This window comes from Aplysia californica, unplaced genomic scaffold (assembly GCF_000002075.1).
Source record: "Aplysia californica isolate F4 #8 unplaced genomic scaffold, AplCal3.0 scaffold00887, whole genome shotgun sequence".
In the NCBI taxonomy this organism is placed as follows: Eukaryota; Metazoa; Mollusca; class Gastropoda; order Aplysiida; family Aplysiidae; genus Aplysia; species Aplysia californica.
This window is the reverse complement of record NW_004798157.1, coordinates 140,927-154,459: the sequence shown is the minus strand read 5'-3', so window position 1 is coordinate 154,459 and position 13,533 is coordinate 140,927. Positions and strand designations below refer to the sequence as shown.

Below are 13,533 nucleotides of genomic sequence, written 5' to 3'. Positions count from 1 at the left end.
GCTGCTGCTGCTGCTGCTACTACTACTACCACTAATGTCTGAAGCAATATTCACAGTACAAAATAGTTCTGCTATAATAATTCATATGAACGTTTTGTTTTTGAATTTTGTTCCAGGCAAAGTCGGAGACTGGAAAAATCACTTCACGGTGGCTCAGAGCGAATGGTTTGACCACATCACTAGGAGTAAGATGGGAGCCTCAAAGGTCTACACATTTAAATATGAGATTTGAACTCTGAACCATGCACAACATGCACAATAATATTTTCTTTGCCAGTGTTTAAGAATAGACTTAGACTTATTGTTTTCTTTGTTGACAGATGCTCATGACCAAAGAAATATATTTTTTTATAACGGGCCTTATACATATATTTGCAAATATTATATTTATTTTTAAAATCTATCTATATTTACATTTTGTACATTTTACAGGTTTCTACATACATTGCAATAGAGTTTGTTTGTATAATTTGTTTTTATGGATATATTTATTCGCATATTTATATAAACATGTTAGACCTCGTGCACACTATAGGAGCAATTCTACCCTTCTCATGGTTGCGAAGTCTGACGTCACTTAGCAACAAAGAGAGAGGAGTGTGCAGAATCTACCTCATAATATTTTGCCTGCTCTCAGCTGTGCGACATTTGAAAGTTTTCTTTGTGTGCGCTAGGCCTTAATGTGAGGTAGATGTGGGGGAGTGAGAATTTGTGAGTGAGTGAGTTTGGGAGCAAGTGAGTGAGCTTTTGAGTTAGTGAGTGAGGAGGGGAATTAGAGAGTTTGTGGGTGAGTGACGAGGTTTGTAAGTGTGTAAATGAGGGAATGAATGAGTCAGTTCGTGAGTGGGTGAAGCAGAAGAAGAAAGAATCAGGATGATAATTAGAGTTACAAACAAAGGAATACAAGAAGTGTTGAATTGGAATTATCTGCAAATAAAAAGTCTGAACACATTTTTTTTTCGATTCTGAAAGTTTTATGGATTGTCTGAATGCTGTCCACGCTGATGCTTTTTGTTAGCCAGGTAGTTTTTGGGTGAGGAGGGTGGGGGGGGGGGTGACATTGAGGCTGGCCTACACAGCAAAAGCTATGAATTTCAGTCTCTCTCAAGACCGAAAATTACCATCGTCTGTGGTGTAGCGGTTTAGCGAATCGCCATCGCCCGAAGAGGACAATAGAATGACCTGTTCCTCTCCAGACACTCTGTTGTCATTTCGACCTCAGAAATATGTTTATATATCTCCAAGCTTAATGGTTCTCTAGTATAGAGTGTGGCTCAGTACCAGATTTGTTTAAAATTGCTCTTGTTAAACCTCTGCTAGAGAAACAAAACCTAGATCAGAAAGTATCTAAGAACTACAGACCTGTTTCAAATCTACTAGTACCTTTTCTATCAACAATGATTAAAAAGTCCTCGAGCAACTTCGTCATCACTTACAAGAGAACAATCTGTTGGAACCACTCCAGTCTGTTTTGCTGAGCCTTTTAGATCTACAAGCAGCGTTTAATGTAATTGGCCATCATATGTTATAAAGCATTTGGAAGTGTCTTTCGGAACATCTGGGACTACCCTTGGTTTTGTTCTTACCTGTCAAATCGATGCGAATCGGTTGCTATTAAAGCGCTTAAGTCATCAGATCATGCTCCTATGTATAGGTCACCCACGGCTCAGTCCTTGGCCCAGTTTTGCCCATTATTTATACTCGACCACTTGTCCAGGAAGGACTAAAAGTATCATTTCTTTGCTGTTGATACCCACATTTATTTATGGCTCAACAACGTTTACCAACTTACATAAACTTGTCCACCATGACAAAAAATGTATTTCCTGGATGAACAAAAACAAAGTGATGTTGAATGATGATAAAACAGAAACCAATGTGACAAACAGTGCAAAGTCTTAATGAGGTTGACCACAATCACATGAAAAATGGTGATGCTGAAATAACATTTTCAAAAAAAAGTTAAGAATCTTAGCCTATATTTTGATTGAAGTTTGTCAATGTCGGCTGAGGTAAATCATCGGATCAGCTACATGTATTTAAAGATAAGAAAATTCTGTAACATACGTCATCTAATCAGTACTAAGTATAATGCTTCATTCGTAAATAGCTTAGTTTTATCAAGACCTGATTATTGTAACTCATTTTTATCATGAATATCAATGGAGAAAGTTAAACGACTTCATACTCTCCAAGACAATGCTGCACGTTTAGTTTTACAGACAAGAAAGCGAGACTCTGCTACACCTCTTTTACAGACACTTCACTGACTTTCTGTTGAGAAAAGAATTATATACAAGTTGGCCGCTCTATGTCACAAATGCTTGAATGATAATACGCCATCAAATTAATCAAATATGTTGAATCTGTACACTCCATTTAATGTCATAAGCTGACAAAAAGACATTTCTTTTACCATCTATGAAACTTAAAACAATGGGTGAAAGGGCATATGAATATCAAGGCCCCAAGATGGGGAATGATTTGTCCAGTAGTTTAAGAGAGAGCAAATCGTTCAATGTATTCAAATGTCAACTAAAGTCCCTTATGTTTTTTAATCAATGCGATAGATATTTAGAGAGAGATTTAAAAATGTTTTTATGGGGTGGGGGTGGGGGGTGGGGGGGGGGGGAGAAAGTGGTGAAGAAAAAAACAGGACAGATCATGATTAGAGAGCAGGAACGGAAATGAAAGGAGGGCATTTTAGAGAAGAACATGCTCCCTCGCAGTCAGGTTTCGAACCCGGGACCTATTGAATGAGAGGCGAACACCATGCCTCAAGACCGCGGGAGCCCCAATACTTAATAACACACAGCTATTAAAAATCAAACAAATGAATTTAATGCAATCGCTTGAACGTATTAGGATTTGTTATTCCTCTGAGGTCCTGGGGCAAGGAGTTCCAAATTTTAGGACCAAAAAGTGAGAAACGTCTCTCACCAAAAGATCTTAATTTCATTCTTCTTCTATGGGCCCTCTGACAACTAGGATTTAGCATTATAGTTAAGATATTTATAAAAGAGGGCAGAAACTTTATATTCGATTCTTTTATCAAATGGAAGCGAAAGCAGAGCTTTCAACATTTTTGATGCGGGATCTTTTTTCTTTTTCTTCAGAACTAGTTTTGCGATGTTATTTTGGGCCATATGCAATTTCCTCATTCTCTCACATGAGATACCAGACAGAACAGAATTGCAATAGTCAAATTTTGAAAAGACAAGAGAGACAGAGAGCATGCATGCAATATCGTTTGATATAATGTCCCTTATCTTACTGATTCCTGTGAGATTAAGGTACATACATCGAGTGACATGATTTACTTGGTTGTCCACAGACATGCCTGAATTTAAATAGATACCAAGGTTCTTGGCCTTAGCGGAAAAAGGCTATACTTGTGTTTTCAGTTTCTAACTGGCCTCTATTAACATCATCTAGATTTTTTGAACTACCGTATAGGATGGTTAACGTTTTTATTTCCGTTAGCATAAATTCATTTTTACACAGACATTTTTTCCAATCTTCGAATGCATTTTTCTTCTCTTTCTATGAATTCATCGGTGTCGCATGGATGAATTTATCCACATCATCAGCGTAAAAATGGTAGCTGAGTTGATACTTTTGTATTTCAACAGCAAGTGGTTGTGTATACATTGTAAATAGTGCAGGGACTATACCATCCTTGATTCCAAACGTGTTGACCCTGTCTTTTTTTCTTCTAGCATTTCAACAAGGAAGTCAAGATCTGGAGGGGGGGGGGGGGGAGTAATACTTGGGCAATCTCCCTCCTCTATGTCTACTGTCCAGGATATAGCAAGCTTCATGACAGACAAACAGACAGACAGACAGACAGACAGACAGACAGACAGACAGACAGACAGACAGACAGACAGACAGACAGACAGACAGACACAGCGTCATCAAGCTCAGCATGGCCCAGGAAAATCTGCATCGTGCATTCTGCTTCGAGATCGTGTGTCAGCAACCAATGTCAACACACTTTTATGTAGGCCATTTGTAAAAACTGAAAGTGTAGGTGTTTGAATGGGCGATTGTGAGTGTGCTTGTGCGTATTCGTCTGTATATCAAATAGAGTTTGTATGTGCTTGTGTATACGTGTGTGAGGCGTCTTGACCTGTGAGTGTGTGCATGCGTGTGTGTGTGTGTGTGTGTGTGTGTGTGTGTGTGTGTGTGTGTGTGTGTGTAAAGAAAGTGGTATTAGAAATCTAAAACCTCATAGCAGGCTAATAATACTACATAATTTATTCGGTGCTTGCCAACAGGAACCACACAATATACGCTTATGATACCCTGTTCCACCTTGATGCATTAACTTTGCACTGGAGATGAATTGAACGTTATCTTAAAGGAGAAATGGGACATATGCGGGGGGTGAAGTGGGACACTGTCTCCCAGTAATCTCCTGACCATGGGGACACGCCAAGTTTGATTCTTTATACATATTTAAGAGTTAGTAATCACCCTGTCACAATATGATTGTCTAATAAAGTTGATATATTACTATACTAAATGAAACTTACCTTTAGCTGAAGTTCAACACATTCGAAGTCGAAGCAGAGAGACAGACAGTGGTCTTGAAAAATCTTGCAAAACTAAGTGGTCTCTGGAACTTCAAAACAGAAACATAAAGTTAAAGGAATGTAACAGCAAACAAAATTCATAGTAATAAGTAGTACATTCATTTATGTACGGTTAATTTTGGTCCACAAAATGACATGTTTTGGGCCTTGTTCAAGTTTACCTGCGTCCCAGTTCTCTCCACTCCCTCCTTTATATATTGCGCAAAGATATTATATGGACTGAAGAAACGGTAAGTAGGAGTAAGTAAAATGGTATAGGTTTTACACCCCTGTCAACATCATTGTTAATTTTTTTTAAAGAGGCAGGACCTCCGAGTTTCACGTCCATCTCCGACAGGACCGTGCACACGTTAAAGATCCCTTGGTGATCTAAAATCGGCCGGAACACGGGTCAAAATTCAAAATTTCCTGCCAACTGAAAAAGTTTAATGTGTCCCACGCGCTCATATGACCTAATGCAGTTGCGAGCACCGTAAAACACTTACCAAAAAAAAAGGAAAGAAAAAATAAATAGCAGGAGAGCACTTGGGAGTTATGACTTGAGTGTGGCCCACCTTCGAGCGACAGGTAGTTAAGGTCGAACCATTTGCCTGAAGCGGGCTCGTCCTCTGAAAACCTCCTGCTTGCTGTCCCCTCGCCCCACGAGTTTTCTCCCACTGTTCATTTTGAGTTGTGTGTGTGTGTGTGTTTGTGTGTGTGTGTGTGTGTGTGTGTGTGTGTGTGTGTGTGTATGTGTGTGTGTGTGTGTGTGTGTGTGTGTGTATGTGTGTGTGTGTGTGTGTGTGTGTGTGTGTGTGTGTGTGTGTGTGCGTATGTCTGTGTGTGTTTGTGAGTGGTGCTGTGTGTGTGGTTGTGGTTCAAAAAAAATATTTACCAAAATAAAATAAATGTTAAAAATATATAAGTGTGTACGTGCGTGTGTATTGTGTGTATGTGTATACGTGTTTGTGTGAGTATGTGTGTGTATGTGTGTGTGTGTGCACGCTGTGTGTGTATATGCATGTGCATATGTGGGTGAATGATTGTCTGTCTGTCTGTCTGTCTGTCTGTCTGTCTGTCTGTCGTCGTCACCAACCTTCCAGACTTGATTGTTGTTAGATCTATATCCCTTTAACTTTCTGTTTCCGTTATCAAGTTTAAAAGACGCCCAGTTTTGCTAAACCCTTCCACGACCAGTTTCTGTATCCCTCTGTCGAATATTATGTTAAACTTCAGCTGAATGAGTATGTTTCATATAGTCATAAATTAATTTTTATTAGACAATCATATGTGAGAAGGTGAGTACTAACTCTTAAATATTTATAAAGAATCAAACTTGACGTGTACCCAAGGTCAGGAGATTACTGGGAGACAGGGTCCCACTTTACTACACCCATGTTCCAGTTCTCCTGAAAGTTCAACTCACCCACTACAAAATTGTTGCATCATGATGGAGCAGGGTGCAATAAGTGTACGCTTTACGTTCTCATGTTGGCACGTGGTAAATAATATGGTCGCTTTTAAGCACAAGGGGGCTATCCTGAAAAAAACTGTTTTGAGAAAATCGAAGGTAAAGTTTCTGCCCCTTCTTCAGTTTCTTTAAAAGACAACGAGAGTTTTCTCTATAACCAAACGAATATACGGACCAATGAAACCAAACATCTCCTATCCTATAGGTAGGGCAATGCCCACTTTTGGTATAGGTCAAGATTTCTGGAAGCCCCAGAAATCTGGGTTAGAGCGCTTGTCTTTAAGATCGACCATATTATACGATTAGCCTGCTATGTAGTTTTAGATTTGTAATACCACATTTCGTCGGCCAGATGAGTAAATGTCATGAGTCCTAAACGCAAAAGTTTTCAGCAAAGGAAAAAAAACCCACAAAAAAACCTGTATCATTCTTTAAAAACATTATACGTACACTTCGAAACAGACAATGGTTGAGACAAATCATGTATTTATGAAAAGGTGTTTTTGTAAAGAGATAATTTACTAGGTACATTGTTCGGTCCCCTTTTTACTCCGAGAAAATTGTACTAAGCTGTCATGCACAACGATTTATTACGTCAAAAGCGGGCTTGCTAGAGGACAAATCAGCATTCAGTTTATCGTAGCGTCCATAGAAGATATTATTGATAGCTTGTAGACCTTTAAAGGGTAAAACACAGAATATATTATTATATTGTCAGACAAGAAAAAGAAAAGATTCTAGTAGAAATTGTTTTACTAGTTTATTACAGACATCGTCGAACTGCTCTCTTGACAATTTTAATACATCCCTACACATGAAAAGTATCCAAATGACGACATGTTCTTGTAATTGCTTCGAAGTGCTACTGGAAATATTATATAGTTATTGTTAATTGTGCGTGTAAAATACTTTGAAAAGTAAGTGTTCCATATCACCTTCCGTTATTTTTTTTTGCAATGGGAACGTTAATGTAGGGTCATATAATTCATCGCTCGCACACACACGCACACACACACTCACACACATACACACACACACACACACACACTCACACACACACACACATACACACACACTCACTCACACACACACACACTCACACACACACACACTCACACACACAAACAGGACTTCTCTGAAGCACAAAAATGGACACTCACCGATTATCTAAAGACACGTTTTATGACCTCACAACAAACCAGACACGTGCGTTAACCTATGGAATGAAATGGCAATACAGGACAATGTGAACGTTCCAGAGTTTTGAAATGACAATACAGACACTGGTAAAGAATGGTTATTCCATTTTTTTTTACCACTACGTCCAGATTTGTCTTAGCTTAGTGATTACCAGTCGACGAATGAACTTAAGACATTTTCCCAAAGCATTCCTCATCCATGCCTTTCACCCCTGGCAGGGTATAGACCACATACAAGCTCCTTCCATTTAATTTATCTCTGTCCTGGACCATCCTTCCAAGCTCGTTTCACGTCCAAGTGAGCGTCATCTCTGTCTTGTATTAGAACACTAGATTGCTTTTGCTTGTTCTAGCAAGGACAATCGAGCGATTTCAATAATGGGCACTCACCAGAGTCATTTGTCAATGCTGTCTATTGAACTTGCCATAAAGAACTTTGTGCATGTAATCCCCTTTCCACCACACACAAGCAATTCAACACAGACATTTGATAGGACTCTCTGTGATCCCATACGAACAGCTCCATGCTCCAAAATCCAGGAAAGAACATTACCATCTACAACAATGGCATCTTTGATGAGCAATGCACGGATCAAGGCAACCACCCCTGAAAGCATTGTGTCTGGCTTCTGAGTCTCAGGGATCTGGCCTCTGAATGAATTGCTATTTAAAGGCGATGAATTTTTGCTGTCAGCTGTAACTGATCGACCACTGCAAGATCAAGAGACATAAGCCTTATCTCCAACCACCCCAGTATCACCTCCTACCACCCGCTAAACCATGTCCCACTTCACCCCCCCCCCCCAAAAAAAGATTGATATATAAATTAACAATTTTTTAAAAATCACCGTCCCAATTTAGCTGCCACTGTCCCAGTTCAAACGCGTATACCATGTTTTAAACCATAAATAATCCTATTATTGATTTGAAAAATAACTGCATATGCTTTTTGTGTTATTGTACTTTGGGTGTTGTTTCACGTTTAACTTATATGCTCATATCAAATCTGAGTTTAACAAGTGAAAGAGAATAGACTGTTAATATTTGTGACAAGCCAAAGAGCGTCCCAGTTCTGCCGGCTCTTCCCTATATTCGTTAGGGTACTGTTTACTTTTGTGGACAAAAATACACATGCCCCGTCCTTTCCATGCTTACCTGCGTTCCAGTTCTTTATCCCCCCCCCCTCGAAATATAGTTCATCCCGTCCCAAATTCACCAGTCGTATATAAACCAGCCTGCATCGTGCTAAACCCTCAATGTGAAATTGTCTTCATTCACTGGCTCACCCCCTCAAAGCCACAAAGTTCGGACTAAAATCTGACGACAGTGACAGTTGCTCCTCTGTGTGTGATTCGCGTTTGAGTTAAGAGATTTGAACCAAAACCTAGCAGCCACGATGCCTGTTCAGAAGGTGAAGGATTATCTGGGTTATTCTATGAACCTGTATGTTCATGAGAAAAAGCCGCAGTACTTTGGAATGTCTGAGTTTAGCCAAGATATGATGGAGAATATGCCGGTGAGTTGATTGTTAAAAAATGCACCGTCTTCCTTTTCCTTCCTCTCCTCATTCGCCTCATCCTCCGCTCCTAATTCTGATACTTTTCCCATTGTTCCTGCCACTACTCTTCCCTCTTCTCCTTCTTTGTCCTCGTCGACCTTTTCTTTCTCTTCTCCCTTCTTTGCTTATTTCTCCTTCTCCTGAACCCCTCCTCCTCCTCCTCCTCTTCCTCCTTTTTTCTTCTTCTCCTCGTCCTCCTCCTCCTCCTCCTCCTCCTCCTCCTCCTCCTCCTCATCATCATCATCATCATCATCATCATCATTGTTCGTGTTCGTGAAAAGCACAAAAATACAGAGAAAAATACAGTCGACTACGGATCACTTGATGTCGGGTGAGAAAAAAAAAAAAAGATCAAATCATCCGAAGTTCCACATAACCGTCGGGACCACGTAAACAAGGGACAGCTTCACATATATTAATAATTTTTTCTAGTAATATAATTTACAATAGTAAAAATGGCGGTCACAGGAGCAATCATTCACCTCGTTTCACACTGCGCGAACCCGCTCCTCTGAGAGAGAGAGAGAGAGAGAGAGAGAGAGAGAGAGAGAGAGAGAGAGAGAGAGAGAGAGAGAGAGAGAGAGAGAGAGAGAGAGAGAGAGAAGTCTTTGGTTTGGCGCACAAATTAACGCTCCAAATTTGACGCCCATCTCCGATAGGACCCACCCAGATTGGTGGAGAACCGTGAAAACTCATCACATAACCCAAGTCTAGGAACACCTCCTTGGAGATCCTAATTAGGGACGAAATACTATTGTCTAGTATAGTACTCGCTGAGCTATCAACCTGTTTCTCTCTTTTGCTCTCTCTCTCTCTCTCTCTCTCTCTCTCTCTCTCTCTCTCTCTTTTTTTTTCTTTCTTTCTTTCTCCACCCCCCCCCTCACCTTTTTACGTCATATTTTAAAAGGTAGGCTTATTTACACCCCATTGACAATAATTTAGATCATTTAGGAGGCAGGCTTCGGCCCTGACTATCAGGGCCAACCCTGTGAGAGAGGGATACCTGTACAAACGACCACTTATCATTTCTCCTCTTGCATATTATTTACACAAACTGTGCGTTTCATTATCACAAAAGGCCAGATCATGGTTCTCTGTTGACTTTCCCACTTGGATGCGCTAAAAATACCTATGCTATATTATTATCCTTGTGTTTTCCCGTCACCTACCTGCTAAGTTTTTCCAAATAAGTTTATCTAGCTCTACCCCATCCTCGTTTGCCTTCAATTTTTTGAATGAGAGATATATGTTCAAAACATATTTGCTTGTCAATACGTACATAATAATATGCACTCATATTAATAATAGTTCGATCGCCAATGTTTGACTATGGCCCACACATCCGCAGAAGAGCATATTATATCTCTAGCGAAATAGAAGAATTTGAAAAATTTTACGTTATGATAGTTTGTGGATTTGCTGCGTACTGTGACTGCTGCTCTACAGCTGGGTCTGTTAGAAGTCAGGCTCATCCATGTGGAGGTATCAATGTTGAAGTCAGTCAAGTATATTATGTATATTATTATACAACCAATATCTGTTCCTGACCTACTATGTCCCTTCCAGGACTGCCCACTCCGGGAGGATGACATCATCCTGTGCTCCTACCCCAAGTCCGGCTGTCACTGGGTGTGGGAGGTCTCCCGTCTCCTGGTGACTGGCAAGACAACTGCGGACAAAGTGGACAAAGAACAGTTCATGATGGAAGCCTCCAAATGTTTCGGTAATGGCGATATATCCGACCTTCCATCGCCTCGACTTCTCAACAACCATGAGGTGAGATTATTATTTTGTCAACGCTAAATGCTTTATGGGAAAATACCACCAGTAAACAATGACAATGACAATGACAATCGTTATTCATCTCGCAGGGAGAAATTTGTCTTGGTCGTTAACAATGTTTAGGGAACGTTTAGGGACCTGAGAAACAGGGGCGAAGGTTAACTTGTTTGACAGGGTAATCAAAGAGAGACAAAGAACCAGATACAGATAAGGCCACAAATGAAAATCTTCCCCACAAGGAGACCATAATAAGCAAAGCTTCGTATTCGAGGTGGCATCACTGAATTGTAAATGAAAACAAATCCTGAAAGTCATGCTGTTTGTTGAACCGTCAAAATATTCGATATCTCATTAATTTGTTATTACCACTTCAGGATGGAATGATTATCTCGAGATTTTTTCAAACAGTAAAATATGCAAATAAAGATGGGAATACCCAAACAAAAGCCAAAGAAACAGAAGTAACATAACTAAATATATAATGTTATCAATTTGGCTTCAAATTTGGCTGTCTTTATCTAGCCTTTCGCGGCCAGGAGTCGATGTAATATTATGCCATGAACCGATTACAGGGTGGTAAGAAATTGAGGTAAAAAAACAACACCCAAGCACTTATAGCAGTCATGAGATTGTTAGGAGTCAGTCCGCTCTCACCTTTCTGACGTAGACTCTGCCATTTTAATGTTAGCTTACAGTCATAATCAGTACTTGTGACTGATTATGAGAGTGGTCAAAGGGGGTAAACAGAGTACAGTGAAGTTGTTCCTGCATCAGATCCAGACATTGGGGATTGCCTTGTCAGTGAGGCAACTTTCTGGGCCTTCAGCATATTGTGGTAGTGTGGCCAGTTCCTTTCCCCGCCGTCTTTACTTCCCCAACTCGAAGTCTGGTACCCATGACTGCTTGGTGGGCAGGAGGGGGCGAAAAAAATCCGTGTCCGAACCGAGGCTCGAACCCGGACTTTCCGCTTTGCAGACGAGGGCACTAACCGCTCCGCCACCGCACCCTCCGTGAACCGAGTATTTATGTGGAAATGAAACAGTGTCGAGTGTAGTGCACACTGCTCATTAATGATTTCCTGAACGTCTATTACTATTTAAATGTATACGGCCATTTTCTAACAATGGTCTGCGGCCCAAACATTCGGAAAAAAACACCACGTAATTATAACCAATATACGGTGGGAATAATGGTCTCAAGATTTTTCAACAGTAAATTTAACTAAAGATTTGAATACACAAACAGAAGGCAAAGAAGGAGAAATGACAAAATGACAAATAATATATATAAATACTTTGGCTTTCAAGTTCGGCTGTCTTAGATAGCTATTCGTGGCCAGGAAATTATCTCATGATCTGATTTTTGAGCTGTAAAAAGTCGAGTTAAAAAACAAACAAACAAACAAACATGCGAAAAAACACAAAAAAACAAAAACAACAACAACAACAACAACAACAACAACAACAACAACCAATTGTTAGCTTACATAATCAGTGCTTGTGACTACTTATGACAGTGGCCCGAAAGGGATGAACAGGGTATTTCTGTTGCAATAAAACTGTTTTGAGTGTTGTGCACACGGCTCAAATTTAAATTATTTAAATTTATAAGGCTACGTCTATGGATGTATATCACGGCGACGATGCTCCCAAATTACAGAAGGGAAGCAGTAATTATTTGATAATGTAGACCCCTTGCCCCTGGTGCTTCTAGAGAGGTTTTGTTTTTGTGTTTTACGGCGCTCGCAACTGCATAAGGTCATATGAGCACGCTTCAAGAGAGTATCATGCAAAGAGAAGAAGGAGGAGAGATGAGGACGATGGATACTAGATCTGAAAAAAACGGCAAACCACTCAGAGCACCCGCCAACCACCTACATGTTTGTTGTTACCATGATTGCTTTCCATTTCCTCAGTTCTTCGAGAACCAGCCCAAAGACATCTTAAAGAAAGGCGTCAAGGTGATCCATATGTACAGAAACCCCAAAGACGTGGCAGTCTCCTTCTTCTACCACCATACTAGGATCCCGCCGTACGGATATAACAACACGGACTTCTCTAACTATCTGCCTAGGTTGGTGGTTTGTTTATATGTGTGTAATGTTTTACATGCCCTTTTTCTGTTTGTTTTGGTGTTTTACGGCGCTCGCAACTGGAAATAAATTTTGAATTTTGCCCAGGTGGCGGCCAAATCCTACTCTTATCGATTTTGGACCACCAAAGAATCTTTAACGTGCGCAACTTGCACACGGGACTCCGAGATTTTTAGCCCTTATCCGAGAAGGCTAGGTGTTAGATCTTGCTTACCCTAAGCTCAGGGTGTGGCTGACAGACAGCAGTAAGAAGAAACCAGGAGTAGTAGTAGAAAGGCTGCAGAAAGAGTCAGGGGCACAGAAGAGGGCTTGGGGGGGGGGGGGGGGCGAAAAAAGGGGGGGGGGGGGAAAAGGGGGGGGGGGGTCAGAAAATGGAGACGAAAGCATACGACTGAACATGATTAAAGACCAGGAAAGGAGGGGAAAGGAGGAAATTTTAGAGAAGAAAATTTTCCGTCGTTCTCATTTTTTGAACCCGGGACCTATTGAATGAGAGGTGAACACCGTAACCTCTAGACCATGAGAGTCCCCTGCCCTTTCAAAGTACATTTCGAAGGGAGTTAAAAATTTTACATAAAAACTGCATTAAAATTATAAGGCTTATATCGGTTACAAGAGGTTGAATCAAGTAAGAATTAATAGAGGAGTTTAGACGCGTTTTTTTTTTTACATTCCGTGCCAACACACAATGTTTTAGTATCTAAATCTCTGTCAGGCGGGGAACTGTTGGTTTTATAAACGTGTTTATTAATGTCTAGTTAAATGTCTTCTAGTATAGTATAGTATAAGGTTTTACGGCGCTCGCAACTGCTAAGGTGATATGAGCGCGCGAAACACAAGTTGTTCACTTTTGC

At 40.4% G+C, this 13,533-nt stretch overlaps 1 protein-coding gene across 1 annotated transcript in view; it reads left to right on the top strand.

The window, feature by feature from the left end:
• Nucleotides 1-8,534: 8,534 nt before the first annotated feature.
• Nucleotides 8,535-13,533, top strand: part of LOC101864343 (sulfotransferase 1C4) — an 8,399-nt gene continuing 3,400 nt past the window's right edge. The window contains exons 1-3 of the mRNA XM_013089178.2: nucleotides 8,535-8,763; nucleotides 10,372-10,581; nucleotides 12,503-12,667. Coding sequence (XP_012944632.1) covers nucleotides 8,644-8,763; nucleotides 10,372-10,581; nucleotides 12,503-12,667 — 495 coding nt within the window. The 5' untranslated portion in view covers nucleotides 8,535-8,643. The remainder of the gene's footprint in view (nucleotides 8,764-10,371; nucleotides 10,582-12,502; nucleotides 12,668-13,533) is intronic.